Source organism: Apus apus, chromosome 2, assembly GCF_020740795.1.
Source record: "Apus apus isolate bApuApu2 chromosome 2, bApuApu2.pri.cur, whole genome shotgun sequence".
Lineage (NCBI taxonomy): Eukaryota > Metazoa > Chordata > Aves > Apodiformes > Apodidae > Apus > Apus apus.
In genome coordinates this window covers 133053961-133076666 of record NC_067283.1, presented here as the reverse complement: position 1 = coordinate 133076666, position 22706 = coordinate 133053961, and the positions used below count along the sequence as shown (strand labels likewise).

The window sequence follows — 22706 nt, the reverse complement described above, 5'->3', positions numbered from 1 at the left end:
AGAAGTTTTATCATATTGCTGTTATTACAGGAAAGACAAGAAAAGTGATCTCAGACAAGGACGTAGGACTTGGCAGACATGTGAAGCAGAGATATCAGCCTAATATTCCAAGAACAAACAACTACTGCCAGCAAGCTGACAGCTCCAGTTCACGTGCATCTGCTGTTTCCCATGAATTGCAGAAGTGTCAGGTTAGACACTTAATAATTCTATCAAGTTAAGACATTAAAAAAACCCTCATCACTCTGAACCCATGCTTAAAAAAACTTTAATATGTTTTTTTCCAAGATCTAACATATAAACGCAACGGTAATAATGTATTCTTCTTTTGTAAGCTTGGATGAAATATATTGAAGTCCGTTTTTTGTAAATTACATAAATAATCATCTAAAGCAACCTAGAAAAGAAGAAAGAAAGCTTAGTCTATACAGTGCACACAAATAATTGGGTATTCAGTTAAAAACCAATACATGTCACTGGATGAGAAACTGCAAAAAAGGCTTGACAGTTTGCCTGTTAATATTATTAAGTGGTAGCGTAACCATCACATTCAAAGGATATAAAAAAGGCAGGTTTTGTGATAAGAAAGAAGTTTTATCCTTTACTAGACCAAACAGTGAATTATAAAAATAGACAAGATTTTGGGCCCTTGCATTAGAATTGTGGTCTATAAATATACAGAAATCTTGGGCAAAACTATGTAGTTAAAGAGAAAGGATTAGAAGTGTTGATCAAAACTATGAAATTCCATAACCAGGCACACACTTTCACAAGTTTTAGGTATTAAATACTCCCAAAAAAGACACACGAAGCATTAGTTAACCATGCTTAATGTGATACTCTACTATTCACACACATATTAGCACAGAAATGAGTCCATCACTTAAAGATTGCATGATATGACACCCACCGTACAGAAGAAAGCAGGGAATGCCTTCACAGGAACTTTCTTACTGAAAGATCTAGCCTGAAAGTAAATGGGGAGAACAAACAAACAAAAAACAAACAAGAAAAAAGAAACAAACTTATCAGAAGAATTTAACATTTTGGATTAAACATGTTATACTATATATAATGGTTAGAGCCAACAGATTGTGTTACGAGCTTTGTCCCTCTTTACTTTGACATCTTGAAACTGTAATTTTTCATGACGTGCAAGCCAGCACCATCCCCCATTGTGCACAAAAGTAATCTGGATGGGGCCCTGAGTAACCTGGTTTAGGGGGAAGTGTCCATGCCCATGCAGGGAGGTTGGAACTAGATAATTCTCTAGATCTGTTCCAAACCAAACCATTCCATGATTCTATGATCCTTTGAATTACACAGAAAGTTTGTAATACCAAGAGTGGCCTGCTAAAATTCTTACATGTTTTGATAACCTTAGAGCTTACACATAACAAATCAATATAAATTAGCATCCTTTGTTCCCACAAAGTTGCAAGTTGTATCTGATTTAATAAACATGGTTTAACACTTTTTTCCCCTGCCAAATAACTCCTCCCAAGAGACAGGAATGATGGAAGACCAGAAATGCATTTCTCTGAGTGCATCTTTTTGATCCAGTGTTCCCTTCAGTCCCAAAAGTCCAGTTATGCTCCATTTGCATTTATGGGACTCTGAAAGGATCTTGATGCCTTAGGTCCTCAGCACCTATGTATAAACTGAGCCTGAACCATGGCTGAATTAAATCTACCATTCAAGCCCATGTACCTCTCAGGTACATCTAAGATAGTTGAAGCAAATCTTCTTGTAATGCTTATTTATAAACATAAAATCCTTCCTCCTTTTGCCTTTTCCTACAGGTTAAAAAAAACAACCAAACAAATCTTTTATGAATACAGATGAGCATGCATGAGTTTGTTAGTTTTTCGTGGCTCTTTCCAGACAACTGAAAAAATCAGGCCAAAGCTTTAGGAGGGAAAAATACTGAATCTTTTCAGAAGGCAAATTACTTTAAAACTCTGAGATGTAATAATGTGTGTGTGTGTGTATAAAAATAAAAATGCTCTTCCCTGATGTAAAGCTCTGCCTTTACTATTATTAATTGTAAGATGAAAAAAGAAAGTAACCTTGCTTGGCCTTCTTAACCCAGAATGGTTTGCATGTTATCTTCCTTGGTAAATTGAGTCCATAACGATCTAGAATAATTAAGATAAATGGAAAAAAGCAAAAAGGAGACCTTGGTTTTAAAGAGGAATGGGGGAGGAAGTGGTTTAAGAGTAAGAGGAGAACACGTAAATGCATTCCCAGGCTTTCAAAAGCATCACTGTGGGACAGACAGAGCACTTCTATTGTATGTTTTTATTCTGATAAAACAATCCCTAAAGAAAACTACAATCTTCATTGCCTTATTTTGCCCTCTGCTGGTCATCAGTCGCAGTATCAGGAAGAGCTGACCACACTGGAAAGTTTTCTCCGAAGATGAAGTGCCTCATTACTACAATGTGCTTCATATAATATAGCTGGGAGTTCATTTAGCCTTTGAGGATTATGTTTCCTCTGACTGTGAAATGGGGCTGGTAACTGTAACCCTCATCCTCCCAAATATGTGAGTTTATGTGGTTTGTGTAATAAATGCTGAGATTGTTGAAACCTCTCTGCAGGTTTAAACTTTACCCTATCCCGTAATTCCAACTAAAACAAAGGGTAAGCAGCTGAAAAGACCCTGAGGTAAAACAACTCGGTGATTTTATACAGAACAGATGCATTTAAAGGCACCAGCCCTTTACAGTCACCCAAAGTCTTGAAACACCAAGCAAATGTTGCCAGCAAAAGCCCATTTCATCCATTAGGGGAGAAAGTATCTTTATCCTTGCATTAGCAAAGATGATCTGATTATCAAGGAGGCTAAGACTTTATTATTACTGCCATTTATTGCCAATTCAGGTGATTTGAACACTCTAAAGATCCTGCACTGTCAATTATTCTTCACTGATGATGATGAAGGCTCAAAGCAAGTATTCAGAGAGGATGCTGTTTTTTTTAAATTAAGATGATGCATTAAAAAAAAAAGGAGAGGGAGGTGTGCCAAGATCAATATTCAATGTAATAAAATGCTACTGCTGCCCTAACCTAGTCTCCTTCCTTTTATACTTTTCTAGATACTCTCCAATTACATGATCACATTGTGTACATTCAATAGGACCCTCCCAGAGCATAACATGGTCAGGGCTCTAGGAATGGAGTGGGAAGGAAGGAGGGAAGGACTAAAGTTCTGGCTGTTCTCCTCAGAAGCTGGTTGGCATGTTAGGAGCCAGGGGACCAGTGCACAAAGAATTTTGGATTATCTGAAAGGCTCTGAAGAACTGAATTCTCTCCCTGCTTCTGTCCCAAGGTTTCAATGCAATACCAGCAACCAAATTTAAACAGCTGAATAGTAAATACACATTGCTAGTTTTCCATGCCTCCCATCCCTGATATGAGGCATTTCAGGCTAGGCACATAGCATTTTTGTAAGCCACAAATGCAGCCAAAGTCTATGGGTTTTATATACTCTGCATTATGGGTTTAAGGGTGGAGAATAAAAAAAGAAAAAGAAAAATACATCAGCTTGATAAAAATATAGTGGACAGTTTTGACCTTGCATTTTCTTTGTCTCTGCTTCCTGCTTCTAAGTGGAATAAACAGTTAGCCTGGGCATGTGACAACAAAAACTGAGACATGGATGAAACAACCTGAATTAAATGCAAATTATAGTCTGTATTGAAAATAAAGCCCAAGGGTAAATATTAATAACAAAAAATAAGAAGATTAATCAACTTACGTTACTGACTGAAAAAACCAAGGGATGCCTCATTTTGCCATCAGAAAAATGAAGAAGTGCTCTCCTGTCTCTACCATATAAAATCCTATCATCAAAGGTAATGCTTTAATTTAGGATTATATGCATGGTGTAAATGCAGAGATAAATCTGGCATTTCTTCACTTTGAAGTAGCATCTTTTCAGACTACCTTGATCGGAAGTATTGGGTGCAATACTCAAAGTACATGCACACATGTACTTGTAGACGTAAGAAACTCTTTACAGTGCTTCTTGCAAGCTTTGTTTTCCAGATCAAGGCAGACACAGCACTGCTGATGGAACATTATTTTGCTTTTGTATGAGGTACCAACAAGCAATTCAGAGCACAGCTAAAGAGCATAAAAGAAAAACAGAGTAGGACTCTGCAGTTCTTGAGGATTCATTTTCCACTGATCCAAGCAAATGAAGTCCTTCCTAATTCACTTGGCTGTGAGCCAGAAAAAAAGAAAAAAGCCAGAACAGAAAGGACCTCTCTCAACATAGCTTTGAGCATGGCTGGTCATGTCAGGGAAAGAATTCTTCCCTCCCACACACACTAACCAGAAGTTAAAGGCAACATTCTTTGCCTTCCTAGCAGCTATTCCACTGTGCTGTGAAGTACCATATGCAAAAGTGCTTTCTATGGTGCTGATCCCATGCTGGCACATATTTGCATTTATCAAAGTCTGCTTGGAGTTTCTTTCTCAGTAATAAGGCTTTCAGGCAGTATTTACATATATGTAATTGAAACTGGCTGTGAGTAAACTGCATCCTGTACATACAGATAAAAATAATATTCATGCAGAATTAGTTGTAATATTTAAAGGTTTTTTGTCTTAGTTTATTGGTTTTTTTTTTTAATTTAAACTCTCAAAGTAATTAAGGGTAAAATATTTTAAATCAAGTATGCAGCTGTAAGCCTTCTAAGAACACATGCACAATGGTTTGTGAAGATTAGCATAAATTATGATTATTTAAATAAATAAAAGGGAAGGAATCTCACATGTTCTAGATGAATATGGGCCTGGCTGGCAATGTCATAAATTACATCTCTCACATTTTTTTCTTGCTTGCCTCTTATGAAATCCTCTTGTGAAACTCCATGCTAGACATGGGAAGGAAAAATCAAAAAGAGAAAAATCCTCAGTAAGTATCAACTTTCCATTTAGCTTCTCAAAAACCTGTCCCAGCAACCAAACCAATGACACAAAACTGAATCAGCCTAAATATTTTGCCACTGCCCCTCTTTTCTTATTCCTCCCTCACCCTCCTCCCCTTTTTTTTTTTGACAGTCATTTGGAAAAACATTCAAGAAAACAAAGAGAACAAAAAGTCTGTGTGTGAATTTTATCCTTAAAGACTTCGTGGTCAGTTAGATAATTAAGTCAGATTTTAAAGTTTGGGGAATTCAGATCAGTTTGGATGCCAGTTTTTTCAATCCATAAGCTAAAAATTGATATTAAGTAGAAGAAAGCCAGTAACAGCTAGCACAGAAGCCATGCTGGCTTATGAAGTAAGTCATTACCTTTGGATTGGTGTGCACGACCAGGCTTGCAAAAACAAAACAAAACAAAATCCCAAACAAACAAAAAACCCAACACAGAGAAAACCCTATCCGAACCAAACAAAAAAATAAAACCACCAAAAATCTGCACCCCAAAATTCAAGAAAACCAATCCCAAACTTATTCATTTACTCTAGTGACTAATGTAAGACATAACATGGTATATTCAGAACTGCACCAGCTGCCTACTCTTCTCAGCACCACTCAGACTGTGAAAAGCTGTGTCAAAGGTGGGCAGGCAGGCTTCACAGAGAGACTTCAGCAGAACTCTGCACTACTTGCCAGCAGCTGAAATGCTTAAAAGATGCTCAGTCTGCACAGAAGGGCTACAAGCTGTTCTTAGAGTTTCACTGTGAAACACCTTCCATGGCAAGGAATGACTGTGAATTTCCAGGCTATGTTTGAAAAGCTAAAAACCTGGAAGGCCTCCCATACCACCTAGTCCCAGAAGGGCTGAAAGTAGGGTGCAGCTCCTTTCTGGAGTCTTATAACCCTAACCTACATTGGCACCTATGTTTTTTACAACTACCTAAATTACTAAACTTCACATAAAAACTTTCCATTTTATTGAACTGATATTCAGAAAACAGTAACACGACTGCCTTACATACATTTTGGTTAAGTCTAAAAAGAACAGGCTTAACATTTAAAAATAAAGACTGGAAATGAAGGAATAACAGCTGCGATGCCTACAGATCTAGCCAGAGAACATTGATGAAAAAAATTTAAGTTTTAATCCCATTTTACCCAAATTGCAAGATCTGCTAAATTCCAATGCAAATTAGGTGTACAGTTCAAATTGGAGGGCGATACCCCCTATAGCAATGCATGGAATGTATGCTTATAGCTATCAAACAAAACAACCCCCAAAACAAAACAAACAAAAAAAACAAACCACCAAAACCACTAGTATATTTATGAAAAGGGTAGTAAAGAGAAACCCAAGAAGGTTGCTCAGAACTAAAATTTCTCAGTGCTTCCTTTATAGGTGTAGAAAAATAATTTTTTTTAAAAAAAAGCCCAGCCAAAACCTAGGCCCCATTCCATAACTGTTTTTCCTACACATTAATAGAAAAATTCCTGAAAGCTAACATATTGCTACATTTAATTAAAAAAGAAAAAAGAAAAAAACAGAATCCGTAGGGTTTCATGACACTCACTCATCTCACCTCCCAAAGGATATAAAACTATGACAGTTGCATGTTACTAAAGCCACAGCAGAAAGAGTTAAAATAAACAAAAAAGGTGGTCTGTTTCTCGTATCTAGCATTGAGAAACAGTTAGAAACACTATATTGTTCAATTTCAGACAATTTGCTTCTCTTACCAACATACAAATGTCCATGGGAATAAAAACTTTTTGCCTTGTACTATGATAGGGTGTTGCTCTTAAACAGGTAACTATGCCTTTGGCTTTCCCAATGTGACTGGCTGCATGGTCAGCATGGATGTCCCTCACACCTAAAATGACAGAAATAATGTTTAGAAACAGTGTGAGGCCTTTTGACAGTTACAGTCTCCCCTGATGTGTATCACAGTCATATTTAAGGAAAACTAAGTACATTGGTCCATGATAGAACTGTCTACATTCATAAATTGCCTTAAGATCTCATCTCATTGTGTGCAAACTCACTACCCCAGACTTTAGGAGGGCAGGCTTTGACCTCCAGGGATTTGCCCGGTAGAGTACCATGGGATAAAGTCCTGGAGGGGAGAGGAGCCCAAGACAGCTGGGTCAGTACTCAAGGATGACCTCTTCGAAGTCCAGGAGCAATAAGCAATGAATCCCAAAAAAGAGGAAGGCAGACAAAAGTGCCAGGAGACCTGCATGAATGAAAAAGGAGCTCTTGGACAACTTAGATGTAAAAAGAAAGGGTGGAAGCAAGGACAGGTAGCCTGGGAGGAGCCCAAAGAAGTTGTCCAAGCAGCCAGGACTCAGGTTAAGAAAGCTAAGCCCAGATAGAATTAAATCTGGCCAGGGACATCAACGGTAACAAGAAAAGCTTCTACAGGTGTGTCAGTGATAAAATAAAAACTGAGGAAAATGTGGGCCCTGTCCAGAAGGACACAGGAAATCTGGTCACATGGAATATGGAGAAGGCTGAGGTATTCAACAACTTTTTTGCCTCAGCCTTCATTGACAAGGCCTCTGGCCACACCACCAAAGTTGCAGAAGGCAAAGGCAGGGACTGCAAGAAGGAAGATCACGAAAAGGAAGGAAGAACATGAAAATGCACAAGTCCATGGGATCTGATTACATCCATCTGCAGCACCTGAGGGAGCTAGCAGATTAACTTGCCAAGCCACTTTACATCGTATTTGAAAAGTCATGACAGCCTGGTGAAGTTCCCTCTGAATGAAAAAGGGCAAACAAAACCCATTTTCAAAAAGGGATAAAAGGAAGATCCAGTCTCACCTCTGTGCCTGGCAAGACCATGGAGCAGATCCTCCTGAAGGCACATGGAAAATGAGGAGGCAGTTGGTGGCAACCAACATGGCTTTGCCAAGGGCAAGTCACACCTGACAAATTTGGTGGCCTTTTATGATAGAGTCACAGCACTGGTGGACAAGGGGAGAGCAACTGACAGAATTTATTTGGACTTGTGCAAAGCATCCAACACTGTCCCCATGCAACATCCTGATCTCTAAACTGCAAAGATATGAATTTGATGGATAGTGGGTAAGGAATTGGCTGGACAGTCATACTCAAAAGAGTTTTGGTCAATGGCTCAATGTCCAAATGGAGACCAGTGATGAGTGGTGTTCCTCAAGGGTACTTGGACCGGTCCCATTTAGTATCTTTGTTGGCAACATGGATAGTGGGATTGAGTGCGTCCTCAGTAAATCTGCTGACAGCACCAAGCTGTGTGGTGAGGTATAAACACTGGAGGGATGGGAGGCCATCCAGAGGGACCTTGACAGGCTTGAGAGGTTGACCCATGCCATCCCCATGATGGTTCAATAAGGCCAAGTACAAGGTACTGCACGTGGGTCAGGGCAATCCCAAGCACAAATAAAGGTTGTCTGGAGAATGGATTCAGAACTGCTGTGAGGAGAAGGACTTGGGGGTGTTGGTTGATGAGAAGCTCAATATGAGTCAGCCATGTGTGCTTGCAGCCCAAAAAGTCAACCATATCGTGGGGTGCATCAAAAGAAGTGTGGCCAGCAGGGCAAGGGAGGAGATTCTCCCCCTTTACTTTCCTCTCTTGAGACCCCACCTGGAGTACTGTGTCCAGTTATGGAGCCCCCAACACAGGAAGGACATGGAGCTATTGAGGCGAGTCCAGAGGGCTGATGATGATCAGAGATCTCTGCTATAAAGACAGGCTGAGAGAGTTGGGACTGTTCAGCCTAGAGAAGAGAAGACTCCAGGGAGGCCTCATAGTGGCCTTCCAGTACCTGAAGAGGCCTAGAGGAAAGCCAGGAAGGGACTTTTTACAAGGGTTTGTAGCAATAGGACGAGGGGTAATGGCTTTGAACTGGAAGAGGGCAGATTTAGGTCAGATATTAGGAAGAAATTCTTCACTATGAGGGTAGTGAGACACTGGAACAGGTTGCCCAGGGAAGTTGTGGATGCCTCCTCCCTGGAAGTGAAGCAGGTTTTGAGCAACCTGCACCAGTGGAAGGTGCCCCTGCCCATGGCAAGGGGGTTGGAAACTAGGTGATCTTTAAGGTCCCTTCCAAACCACACCATTCTACAATTCTGTTATCTCAGAGCTGCAAAGCAGCAGGCAAATTCATCAACTTGCACATTCAGGAGCAAAATGCCTCTTAGCTTGTTGCAGTTTCTGCAACAAGTATACTTCACAGAGCAGCACCTATTCAGGTATCAGTACACAAACTCGTTTTCATTGGCATGTCCTCTCCCAGCATAACAGTATTCCAAGAACTGTTTTTTCTGTCATCAAAATCATTCAACTGTGAAATTCCTGACAAGCATTAATGCTTACAGCATGGTTTCATGATTAGCTGTAGCTGATTCAGCAGTGTGCTGAAGCCAAACAGAATAGTCCTGTGCTTCCCCGCCGAACCTATGTTTCTGCCACTTCCCTTTGTGCTGTCATGGCAAACTGAGTCAGATCAACAGAGCAATGGAAAACTAACTTCGGTTACTGCATGGTCACACAATTGTGAGAACTGAAAGAAGAGGGAGATAAGTGAGGCAGAGCAGCACCACTGCTCTTCACAGCAAGATTGCCCAAGGTTAGCTTAGACTCATCATAAAGCCATAATGTTTTCACAAGACTGACCCAGGATATAATGAAAATTTAAAGGAAAATGGAAATTAACATTCACAGAAGTTTTAACAGAAGCAGCACTGTACAAAGAAAGAAATGAGGATACAAGAGTTGCAGACCAGTGAGCCTAACTGACACCTGAAAATTATACTGGGTGTACCAGATTCACTGCCCAAGTGAAAATAAGGTGAAGAGCTGAATTTATCACTATTCTAGTTTGGTTTGGTGGGTTTTTTAGTAGCAGGGGAAGGGCCCCAGGAGTGGCTCCAGAGTAAGAAGCTGAGAACCTCCCCCTGCTCCAAACCCAGCCAAAGAGCAATCAGAGGGACAACAGATGTGCCTCTGCCATTAACATACAAAAGAACTGGTATGACACCTGAGCAGAGAAGCACTTAGGGGAGAACAGCTGTGCTGGAGGATGAGATCGGTGCTGGTGGTTGTTGAGGAAGAAGAGGAAGAATCATAGAATCATTAAGGTTGGAAGGGATCTTAAAGATCATCAAGTTCCAACCACCCTGCCATGAGCAGGGAACCCTACCACTAGATCAGGTTGCACAAAACCTCATCCAACTGGCCTTAAAAACCTCCAGGGATGGGGCATCAACAACCTCCCTGGGCAACCCATTCCAGTTCCTCACCACCCTTATAGAGAAGAATTTCTTCCTAATATCTAACCTAAATCTCCCCTCTCTCAGTTTAAAACCATTACCCCTTGTCCTATCACAATCTCCTTGCATGAAAAGCCCCTCCCCAACTTTCCTGTAGGCCCCCTTCAAGTACTGGAAGGCTGCTATAAGGTCTCCACGGAGCCTTCTCTTCTCCAGGCTGAACAGCCCCAACTCTCTCAGCCTGTCTTCATAGCAGAGATGCTCCAGCCCTTTGGTCATCTTCATGGCCTTTCTCTGGACCCTCTCCAACAGCCCCATGTCTTACTTGTGCTGAGGGCACCAGAACTGTACACAGTACTCCAGGTGGGGTCTGACCAGAGCAGAGCAGAGGGGCAGAATCCCCTCCCTGGCCCTGCTGACCACACTTCTTTTGATGCAGCCCAGGATGCAGTTGCTCTCTGGGCTCCAGCACACACTGGTGGCTCCTGTCGAGCTTCTCATCACCTACCACCCCCAAGTCCTTCTCCTCAGGACTGCTCTCCAGCCATTCTTCCCCCAGCCTGTATTTGTGCCTGGGGTTGTGCCGACCCCGGTGCAGGACCCTGCACTTGGCATTGTTGAACTTCATGAGGTTGGCACTAGCCCACCTCTCCAGCCTGTCAAGGTCCCTCTGGACAGTGTCCCTTCCCTCTAGGGTGTCAACCACACCACACAGCTTGGTATCATCAGCAAATTTGCTGAGGACACACTCAATCCCACTGTCCAAGTCTCCAACAAAGATGTTAAACTGCACTGGTCCCAACAGTGTCCCCTGAGGGACACCACTCATCACCTGCCTTCATTTGGACATTGAGCCATTGACCACAACTCTCTGGGGAGTTGAGTGAGCGGGGCTGTTCCTTTGTTGTCGTGTTGGGCCCAAACCACAACTATCACTCTAATAGAAGCAATTAAAAACAAAGTAACAAAGAAGGGAGCTGTAGGAAACTGCACTTCAATGAGCTTTCCACTGAGCAGCTTCTAAGGAAAGTACATAGTTGTAAGAGGGGTGCAGTAAGACGCCAAATTTATGGTTGAGCATTCAAAATATAACTTAAGAAGAAAACTTCTACTGAAACTAAACTCCAGTGGAAGAAGAGTTGGCTTTTTGAAACATCGATAAATATTGTCCTTGTACTCACAAGTCATCAACAAAACCTAAAAATGGGAAAACACCTACCCAGCATTTCCAAGGTGAGGTACAAGAGAGCACTCTGAGTATTCTCAGCATATGCTTCAAGCTCCTGGATGTTGCGGTATGCCTTATCATCCAAATTCTTCTCCTGGAATATCAACACAGAACTTCAGTAAAAGGTAAATATAACTGGCATCTGTAAAAGTTTATTATTACAGTCATGTCAGCCTAACCCACTATTAGGGAAAGAAAAAAAGAGACAAAATTAACAGGTAGAAATTAAGTATAAACTCCAATAGATGCAGTCATTAAAGCTTATAGAAAGTCTAACATAACCAAATATCCACATGCAACTGCAGCCAAGTCTGGTTTCTGAAGCAAATATACCCTTTTGCAAAAATAAGAAATCAGAACTTTTCATAAAAAAGATGCAGCCATAACAAAATATTGTATCGTATTCTTACACTACAGGGTTGCCAACTTTAATTCTTACTTTGCATCTGAAGCACAGAGAAATTAAGATAAATAGGAATGTGTATTTTAAAACATGCCCAAAAATCAATAAATCAAATACACGGGTTTCAAAGTCATATGCAAATACAACCCCAAAATATTAAATTCTCCATCATTCTTCCTGTCCTAGCGGCTTACATGGTAAAACATACCAGTCTTAAGATTAAAAAGCTCTGAAATATTTCATAAGAATGATGCTCCACGAGTAACTGACAACAGTTTTCGCACGGTATAACTTTATGAGACACTAACTTTAGCAGCAAAACTAGAATAAGAAATTCCTGCCCTCAGCAGGAATCTGAGAATTTCACTTCCTCTTGTTTTTCCCCTTCCCCAAAAAAAAGGTGTCCATTTTAAAATTCATGTGATTTGAATACTCCAGTTACTGCACTGCTTAGGAAATACTCTACAGTCACAATAAGGAGAAGCAGCAAATTCTGGAAAGAAGGTTCAGATGGGTCATTCAATTTTTGAAATGTTTATATCCATATTTCATCATGAGAGAAAGCTATTTAGGGACAAACTTGACATGGTAAGAAAAGAGGTGCGAACGAATAAGATTATGTGAACCTGATCTAGTGGGAGGTGTCCCTGCCCATGCAGGGATGTTGGAACTAGATGATCTTTAAGGCCCCTTCCAACTCAAACCATTCAAAATAAAGCAAAAATAAAATAAACGTAGATCTGTGCAACTTTTTGCAACACGCATGACATGCTTTCTCTTGGGGCAGGATTGGAATGGCACAAAAAGAGACAAAATATGAATTTCTTTCTTGCACATCTTCATTCCCATTCCTATAAAAATGTAGCTTTCCAGAATTCTTAACAGTTATATATGGACACCATACTAAATCCCACAGGATCGAACTTCCCTCACTTACATACAGAAAGGTATCTAAGTGTAACTCTCAGTGGGTTACCTCTAGGGGTAATCACTTCAACATAGGAATAAAGACAAGCAACAGAAAATACGAGCACAGAGACACTGGTTATAAGAGCAGGGAACAAAAAAGATATGGATTCACAAACTACATTTATTTTAAAGCAAAATCAAACACAGGATTCTGTTAGCCATTTTGGCCAGAAAGAGCAGAACTTATGAGTAAGGGCATCAAAGGAGAATTAAAAGGAAATACAGCAGTACCATTCTTAAAGAAATACTACACTCTGGAAAATATTACATTTTTAATTACTGAAGCTTTTGTTATATACAAACACATAAATATAAGGGGAAAAAACCAAAATGTGACTAGAACTGGAAAAAGACTTTGAATGGTAAATACTCACTCTTTCATCAACTATCTTCATTAACCACATTTTAGTCAAGTTATGCCGCTTGACAGCCTGAAAATTATCAAATAAAACATGTTAATGCATACAAGGTGATGGTAGTACGCAACTCTGAAGGCTGAAATATATCTTAGATAATCCTTTTCTTACAATTACTGCATTTACTGTGTTAAATCAAAGTGTCACATCAGTGGAAAATGAGAATCTTGAACTACAAGAATGTTTAGCATTTGTTACAACTTGTTGCACACAAAAAATGAAATACTGGAGATGAAGCCAGTTAACTAAAAGCATTTATTTTTAATTTTTGAAAGTAATTTATTCTTTCATGGAGTCACAAATTCCCACAAAACATTTGCAGATAACTATGAATATAGTTATCCAAAGAGAACAGTTTCCTCCACAGTCAAGCAATAAAAAGGATTTATCCTGTAAATTCTCAAGAAAACATCAGTACAACATACCAAAATATACTGTAAAGACAGCATCCTAAAAAGGTAAATATTATGGTTTTGTTTAAAAAAGTCTCCCACAGCATGTCATAATCCCACATTCTTCTTTCAACTCATTTTATTTTACCTCCTTTCCTGTAACACTTCTATCAAGTTACCTCCAATCCTCTTACTTGCACATAATGAATTCTGCAGACCACATTGTCAGAAAGGCTACAATCACACATATAAATATTCATAAACTAAACTTATGGAACAGATTTCTCACCATCTTAGCCTTTATAGCTCACTTTCAACTTCTTTACATCCATTCTATTTGTAAATATTTTGTCAAGGTTTGACAGGGCTAGGTCTTCTTGTTATTTCAACAAAATCTGCCTGAGAAAGTACCTGGTATGTGCAAAGGCAAATTTTAAGTTACAACTACAAATACTAGTTTTGCTTCTCACTTGTTTGTCTTCAGTATCATTTTATAAATTAAATTCTTGAAATAGTCAGAGGTCAAGACTCAAAAGCACCAAACTGAGTTATTCTAAATTATTAAAGTTTTACATTACATCTATTTTGAGCTACCTTCATTCAAACACACAGGTGCTCATTTTTCTAAAGTTTTGAAAACAAGCTTATTCCACAGAAATAATGGACAATTAGGCCTCACTTTTCATATGTTCAAAATGGACAGGTAAGTTAAGAACAAATATCATACAGTTGCCATATCAATTTATATTAACAGGACTGAAAGTAGAGCTATTAATAATTCAAGAAATAAACAAAGGCTATTTACATACTTTACTAGTGAATAAAACTTTTGGCATCCAAATGTGAGTATTCAGAGATATACAAAACTTTGGGAACATATCTAACATGACAAATCAGTATTTATTCTGGAAAGCCAAACTGTCCTCATACAACCTCAACAGTGAGAAGAATATACATAAAATACACTGTGAAAAAGACACAGTAATTCTATTAATGGCTCTGCAATACTTGTGAGTTCAGGTGACTTTCCACACCCTTCTTTCTATGAATTGCCATGACATTTTTGAACATTTGTGAAGCCACCCTCCAAGCCATGCTTGGAGTTAAACCATGACAATGTTTAGGGGATTTTCCTAAGTTACTCTTTTGCTAATAAACATTTCCATGCCACACTTGATATACACACAAGCAGGCTGAAATTTAAAGCAGTTGAAATAATATACACAACCATACCTAAAACTTGTACCCAACTGACTCAATCAGACAACTAAATGAGAGTATTATTTTCAGAGACAAAAATAAGTTAAGCTATACTAAAGCAAGTTCCTCTTTGAAAAGGAGACAAAAGCATTTTTGGAGAAAATGGTCTTGTTCCTTGGAAGTTTGCCATATACTGGAGGAGAGACAGAAAGAAGGAAACAAAAAACAATGTCACACAGACAGATGGACATGCAAAGCCACCAATTTTGCATTTTAACACCTGCGTTCAAATATCACCTGAGGTACATCCTCAAATCCCTTAATCCCATAAAAAAGGCTCAAAACATTTTGCAAGTCTTCATTCTAACAGCACAAACACTTTGTTGTGGCTAAAGGCACATGCTTTATCAGAAGGTCTGGTCCTCCAGAAAGCGACTGTAACAGGTGTTTTTCTTTTATTTTACTTCTTGGCATTACCTACGTACTCTCTTAGTTAAATAAACTTTATCTTGTTTAAATCCCAATTTTAATCTAAACATGCGTGTTGACAGAAACAAATGCTCACATGCTTTATTTCACATTTGAAGGAGGAAAGAGTCAGGGAGAGGCCACAATTTCAGCACTGCTAAAAATCACTGACAGAATATTTGGAAAGGACTAATTTTTGTGGTCTCAGAGGCACAGCAGACTGAATGTGAAGTCAAGACAGCAACAAGTGAAATGCCCTCATCCTGCTGGAACTGCACTGTTCTAACCCAGCATTACAGCAAGTGCCCTGCTTTTCCCCAGGATTTTAACAGGAACAATGCAGATGAATACTTGCATGAAGATTCCACACTTCACTGTCTGTTTTTCAGTAAGTCCATAAACCTACCCATGGGACCTATGCTAACTGTATTCAGCTGTTGAGATATAGATAACTGCATCTTTTCCTGCACAGGAGCTCAGAGATCTTTACTTTAAACGCAAGTTCTGATCTTACAGAGTAGAGGCCTTGCGGCAGCTGCTGTTTTCAAAGGTTTTAAGACTTGCTGTGGCCCATAGCCCTAAGACAACAAGTTAGCAATGTATGGAATTTTCATCCCTGAAGAAACTTAAAATTCAACTCAATGTGACACTGACAACCTGATCTACCTTTGATGTTAGACCTTCTTTGAGTGACAAGTTGAACTATATACGATAACCAGTGAACCTCACCAACTAAAGTATTTTGTGGTTCTATATCAGCATTAAGGGGAAATCCATTTACACTGCCTTCATCTGAATCACCCAACGGACATATCAATGACAATGTAACTAGAAACAAAAAATTTTGCAAGAAACCCTCTGTTTCTTTGGCCATGATCAGCAGAGGAACAGATCTGTCAGTGTACTTGATGTGTGATGCTCTAGTACCTGCAGAACTCAGACATCTTGATAAAAATAAACTGGTAAGTTCACAAGTACATTCCCTGTCACTCAATGCACTGTTAAGTTCTGAAGCACATTCCCTGTTACTTAACACACATAAAAGGTTATGTGCAAAACATAACACATAAACAGAAGCCATTAAAACAACTCTTGATGTGAGAAGACTGTATTAAGATTCTTCTTATTACCCAGTAACCAGATGTGAAGGCCTTGGGCTTTTGCTCATACTGTGTGTGCTAGTTTAACCTCTGTGCTTAGTCTCCTGTCTTTTTGCACAGCTTAATCTCTTCAGGCAGGAATAGCACTAGCTCAGTAAAGTAGGCTAATGCACTGCACTCAGCTTGCAGCCTACCACAATTTACTCTCTCCTTCACCTAAACATCACAGAAAGAAAAGCAGTTAGTTCACAGAAGTCTGACCTTCCAAGGAGCTCCCACCTAAATAACCTCTTCCAACTCTGCTCTTTGGTTGTAGGTAACTTAAAACATCATATATAGACACAACACAAATTACATTACCTATTTTATACAAAATAATGCTGTTAACTATTCAACACAGCACATACAAAACAATGACTTTTCCCACAGTAACACTTCAGTGAATTTTAGGACAATAATGGTGTATTTTACCCTCCACAGTTCTGTAGCAACTGGCTGATGAGGTGGGTTATCGCAGTATATAGCTTCCACAGCCTCCCTCCAGAACTGCATTCGCATCAAACCTGTAGTCTTCTGAGTTATGGAGTCTTTAATCTGGAAATAATACAACTGGAGTGAAATCCACAGTGTTTTTAAGGCACTTGGTCTATCTACACTGAAAAGGCAGATACAGGACAAAGCCAAACTCAGTAAGGAAAGTGCTCAGTTCTGAACTTACATTTTTTCCTTATCAAGCATACAAACACTACAGAGAGTGAAAAAAAATCTTCACCAGAACCTGACTCTGAAACCCATGGAGATTAAGCCCTGGGCGGCCCTTACTTTGGCTTTCTTCCCAAAAGGAAAATAAACAGTGGCAACAGCAGCGAGGGCAGGCACCACAGGCTGCCAGAAGTGCACCTCACAGAAGCCCCTCTGGGATTTTGCTTGTTCAGCACGTTCCCTGGATCGCAGCTTTCTGGCAAGTGCTACCAACGTTCCTGGTTGCACTGGCAGTTTCTGGCCACCTAGCAAGGGAAAGAGAATGCAGCTGATCACTTCCCACAACTCTCTGATTACTAACTTGCCTCTCACAGCCTTTCCATCACCTAAGCTTCTGCCAACAAAGGCCTGGGACTGATTATACATCCCAGTTTTTGACAGACCGTCTACAGACAGGATTTAGCTTCACTGTACCTATTCAGTCACTGCATTTGAAGCCAGGACATAGATGCAATCACACAGCAGTATCAAGGACCATAGCCTGTTATAATTTAATTTTTAAATGCCCAATACAGAAGAAGGTCAGAAAAACTACATAGATAAACAAAATTCATTGGAGGAAGATGGCTACCTTCCAAGGGCCATTCAAAACTAGAGGTTTGTATTTCTCTATTCACTGCCCCTTACAGTACAAAAAGCTAGTCTCAGCAAAACACCACCTACTAGTGTAACTTAGATTGAAACTGTTATTTTACATTTCCAGAGTTCACGAATATTTTAATACCTGCCTGAGCCAGTTCCACATTGAAGGCTCTCAAGGCAAAGGCAGAGATTCGAGATTCCGCAGGCAACAGCAAAGAACACAGAAACCCTTCATAGTCACGCTTTCTACAAAAGGAGGAAAAAACACATTTATTATTTATAGCTCTGTGTAAATTGGGTGTGCTATTGCCTAGCACTGGACTCTTAAAATAGCAGCAATAAGTTCTAGTTCAAAACCTTCCCTTTACAAAAGTAGCAGCTTTTCAGTGTATTTTAAAATAAGACAAATTCCAAGAGAGAAGGGATGCTGCCTGAACTCTCTGTGCACTTCTCAAATCCTCATCTCAAGATATGTGGCTGAAGATATGGACCAAGGCTGTAGCAGAACTGCAAACAGAATCCAACTTTCAGACTTCTGTTCCAAACATGAAACTACATTTCTTTAGAATGTGCTTTGGAGCTTGGCTTAACCAGCAAGTTTTTGTTTACTGGCAACTATATTCAAAGCATAAATGCGCTGGGTCTTGGTAGCTTTGATGCAGGTAACTTGTTGCCAGTCTAGAGTGACACACCTTTGTTTGGCCACTTGGGTGTGCCATTAAATTAAAAACAATCACAGTGCACAGAATCATAAATAGCAAAATCATGCACATCTGTAGCTAATACAAACACTTGGTCACGTCTGAAATGCTAAATTGCTTGTTTTGAACAACATTTTTGTGTATTCTCTGATAAGTCCGTAACTTGATTCTTTATTAGAACCAGACTCTGAGTTCTGCCTTGAGAGTGGAGCAGCAGGTGTCAAGAAAAACCACACTTACTCATTTTCATGAAGTCTGCTGTTCTATATGCACTCATATTTCCTCTGAATGTGAGCTATGAATAGCAAAGCCAAACTAAAACTGAGGGTTATTACAGTTGCTACTTCTAGCATAAAGCAGAAAGGAAGTGATATTTAACAGAAGTTCTTACCCTTACAATACAAAGCAGCTGATAACTAGCAAGTGCTTAGAGTTTTCACAACAGTTGTGAAACTTTTTGTAGAGCTTGATGCAAATCCAGAAGCATCAACAACAACAACAAAAAATCAAACTATTTTCACTATTTGTGAAGTTTAGAAGGCTTTAAAGTTCACCATGTTAGAGAAGCATCAAACCTCCTTCAACTATGACATCTTCGGAAAAGTACTATCAACTCATAACCTAGCTTTTTTTTTTGACAAGGCTGACTGTAGTAATGCCCAGTATTGCCCACCTTGGGCAGAGCTGCAAGGTTTAAAGCCACATTTTCTCTGTTGCAGGTAAGGAGTTTGCCTGGGTTGTTCACACAACACAGAACAACCTCTACTTCCAGAAAGAAACAAAGAAACATATTACACAAAGTAAACAGCAGCACAATAGAGAAATTTGCCTTCCCTCTAATAACGGTGTTGGCATCATGGTTTTGGGGTTGTTTTTTGGTGGGTTGTTGTTGGGTTTTTTTTCCCCAGCTACTCTAAGCTTTAAAATTAAGTGTAGCAAAAATATGCCAGAAAAAAAATCAGAAAGAAATGTGAATTTCATGCCAAAAGTGTGCCCCTGGACATAACAGTAGGAAAGCGTATCAGTTAAGCCTCAGCCTGTAAAATAAAATTGATATTGCTATAAATCATGTTACACTCCAGCTCTCTTTGTGTATTATTGTAAGGAATGAAGAAAGGAGTGAGTGCTCTTGAGTCTGGTATTGAGAGGTTTTCAGTTTTCCTCTCAAAGATGTATAACCTTGCATAACCTTCCACAGATGGAAGAAAAGATGGTAATGACCATTACTGGACTTTCAGTATAATGAAAAATCTAAAGTCTTAAAAATAATTTCTCCCAGGTTACAAAACTCTACAATATCACCAAGTCACAAGCTTGTCTTCCAGAGCAGACATGATAAACAGCAAGAGACAGAAAGTGTCACTACTAAGGAAACTTTTAATCAAATAGCTTAAAGGTACTTATAAAAGAGGTATTTAACATCAAAGGGAAAACTCACAAATCTGTATCATTAAAGCATAGCTTAAGGTTGGACTTGATGATCTTCGAGGTCCTTTCCAACCAGGATGATTCTATGATTCTAACTCAGTTGCTCTAATTTGTGGGAGACCCTAATTCAGGACTAGGGCATTGCTGATGCTTGCACAGCCTCAAATGGTTTATTTCTGTTTGAATAGTACTCTCTTCCTCTTATTTTGCTTGGAAAACTTAAGATTTCCATGCAATATATAAGCACTGTAAACAGCAGCTTCAATTAAAATTATGCCAAAAGCATAACCACCTTTCATTTCATTATTTTGAACGGTTGTGTATTTTGTAAGTAATCTTTTTAATGGTGTAACAAAAATAACTGAAAAAAAAGTTTAAATTCAACCATCTCAGCTTCTGTGCCTTGGAAAGTAACTGTTCTGTGCACAGTTGTTTGTTACAGAAAATGTTTTATCTGTATATATTAACCTTGTATAACTGTACACACAGCGCCTGATCTCCTGAGTAACAGATAAACAAATCCTAGATAGAGTAACCGAGAAACCAAAGCTGTGATCTGAAGTTATATAATGGAAAATGCACCCTGGCTATGCCTTCTGACACATCTGTAAAGGTCTGCTGCTTCGTGCTGCACAGAAAATCTAAGACGGTGACATTTACTTCTATTAGTTTTTCTACTTCAAACATTACCAGTGACCACACACACCTTTACATCTTTTACAAGCATCACAGAATCATAGAATTGTCTTGGTTGGAAAGGAACCCTGAGTCCAACCATCAGTACAAAAAAAACCCAAAAACAACCACACAAAGAAAAGCAAACCCCAGCCAAAAAACACCCACCAAAAACCCCAACCTCGGCCACTAGAGCATGCCCTGAAGTGCCACACCTACGTTTCTTGAATACCTCCAAGGACAATGACTCAACCACCGCCCCTGGGCAGGCTGTTCCAGTGCCTGACCATTTCTTTCAGTATAGAAATTCTTCCTAATATCCCATCCAAACCTCCCCTGCAGCTACTTCAGGACATTTCCTCTGGTCCTATCATTATTTACTTGGGAGAAGAAGCCAACACCCACCTCCCTACAACCTCCTTTCAGGTAGTTGTAGAGAGCAATGAGGTGTTCCCTCAGCCTCCTCTTCTTCAGACTAAACATCCACAGTTCCCACAGTCGTTCCTTGTATTTGTTCTCTAGACCCTTCACCAACTTGGTGGCTCTTCTCTGGACCATGCTACAGCACCTCAATGTCCTTCTTATAACGAGGGGCCCAGAACTGAACACAGCACTTGAGATGCAGCCTCACCAGTGCCAAGTGCAGGGGCACAATCACCTCTCTACTCCTGCTGGCCACACTGTTCTTGATGCAGACCAGGATGGTGTTGGCCTTCTTGATCATCCTGGCACACTGCTGGTCCATGTTAAGACAGCTGTAAACAAGCACCCCCAGGTCCTCTTCTGCTGGGCAGCTTTCTAGCCACTCTTCCCCAAGCCTGTAGCATTCCCTGGGGTTGTTGTGACCAAAATGCAGGATCCCACACTTGGCCTTGTTAAACCCTGGCCCATTGATCCAGCCTGTCCATGTCCCTCTGCAGAGCCTTCCTAGTCTCAAGCAGATCAACACTTCCACCCAATTTGGTGTCATCTGCAAACTTACTGAGTTTGGAGATTATCCTCTTCCACTCCTTCTACCAATGCTCGGAAGCCTTCTCCCTGTTTTTATCAACTATGTAGGACAACTGTATCCAAAGAGAAATTATTTAAGTATTTACAAAGAGACTTGTTTAATTTTTTACTTATGAACTCTTGTGGCCTACAGAGCAGCTAACAGGCCTTGCAAGCTGTTTTATGGCCCCAAAGCCAGCAAGTGTCCGAGCAACGTTCCCGCTCCTCTGGGAGGATTTTGGATTTGACCAAAATTGGATACTTTTGAAAAGTAGCCTTCCTCCCCCTTCTGCATTCAGGTCAGAGAAGATACTTGAGCTGTCTGTCCAGCTTTTGCTCATTTTCCTCTGCTTTTGTTCATTTTCCCAAGGATTACTTGGGCAGCTTGGCTACTTCCCAGTAGCCAAGAAGGTCCGAGAACACCCCTTATTTTTAAACATCCACTTGCGTGACCTTCCTCTCCAAAAAAAGCCAAAGAAACGAAAACGTTCAAGTACTTCAGAAGAAAATCAGCTGTGAAAGGAGCAGGGCAGGAAAAACTGTCATTGACAGGTTAAATCATCCACGGAGCTTAAATATTTATACGGTTTCCGTCTCTCTCCTCCAAAAAGGCGGGGGGGGAGGGGGGGAAGCACCGGAGCGGCTCCATCCACCGGCCCCGCTCACTTCGGCGAGGCCGAGGCCGTCCCGGCGCCATCCCCGGCCCCCGTCCCAGGGGAATCCCGCAGCCCTTCCGCCCGCAGGGAAGCGCTCGCCAAGCCTCCGACGCTCCCGCCGCCCCCTGAGGCGAGGACACCCCGCCTCTCCCCCGACACTCACCGCACCAGCTCGGCGCAGTACCGCACCTCTCCTCCTCCTCCTCCTCCTCCTCCTCCTCCTCCGGGCTCCGGGCGGCCCCAGCCCCCCCCCGCCGCCCTCCCGCCGCCCAGCCCCGGCCGCGGGAGCCCGCCGCGGCAGGCCCGCAGCCCGCCCCGCACCACGGCCGCCATGCTGCCCCCGCCCCGCCCCTCCCGCCAGGCGCCCCGAGCCCCCGGGGCTGCCGGCTGCCAGCACGGCACCGGGAAAGCACCGGCAGGGGGCGGCCGAGGACGCGCGGCCGCAGCCCCGGGCGCGGCGCGGCCTCCTGCGGGCCCGCAAATGGCGGCCGCCCCGCCCCGCCCCGCTTGGGGTCAGCTCCTCCGCGCCGAGGAAACCAGGCGCTT

The 22706-nt window shown here is 40.9% G+C and overlaps 1 protein-coding gene across 5 annotated transcripts; it reads right to left on the bottom strand.

Annotated features, from left to right (window-relative positions):
- Positions 1–252: 252 nt before the first annotated feature.
- On the bottom strand, positions 253–22398 carry NDUFAF6 (NADH:ubiquinone oxidoreductase complex assembly factor 6). 5 transcript variants are annotated; one of them, XM_051611693.1, is made up of 10 exons: positions 22324–22398; positions 17853–17956; positions 17189–17373; positions 16838–16960; positions 13165–13221; positions 11410–11512; positions 6672–6805; positions 4785–4886; positions 911–967; positions 253–397 (listed from the first exon to the last, which is right to left on the bottom strand). In XM_051611693.1, the coding sequence occupies exons 4-10, from the start codon at positions 16922–16924 to the stop codon at positions 269–271; spliced, it is 669 nt and encodes a 222-aa protein (XP_051467653.1). In that variant the 5' UTR covers positions 16925–16960; positions 17189–17373; positions 17853–17956; positions 22324–22398; the 3' UTR covers positions 253–268. The 5 variants fall into 5 exon arrangements, 4 of the variants coding, with proteins under 4 accessions (XP_051467653.1, XP_051467652.1, XP_051467650.1 ...); XM_051611692.1 differs by lacking the exon at positions 22324–22398 and adding an exon at positions 21497–22067; XR_007888716.1 differs by lacking the exons at positions 17189–17373; positions 22324–22398 and adding exons at positions 2070–2138; positions 21497–22068 and having other exon boundaries at positions 377–397.
- Between the last annotated feature and the right edge of the window lie 308 nt (positions 22399–22706).

Coding starts and splice junctions, on each gene's coding strand:
- NDUFAF6 (XM_051611690.1), bottom strand. CDS start 17,873: ATGTGGAACTGGCTCAGGCAG. Junction 4,887..6,671: donor CCATGGACATTTGTATGTTG/GTAAGAGAAGCA, acceptor TCCCATGTCTAG/CATGGAGTTTCACAAGAGGA. Junction 398..910: donor TCCCTGCTTTCTTCTGTACG/GTGGGTGTCATA, acceptor CTTCTTTTCTAG/GTTGCTTTAGATGATTATTT.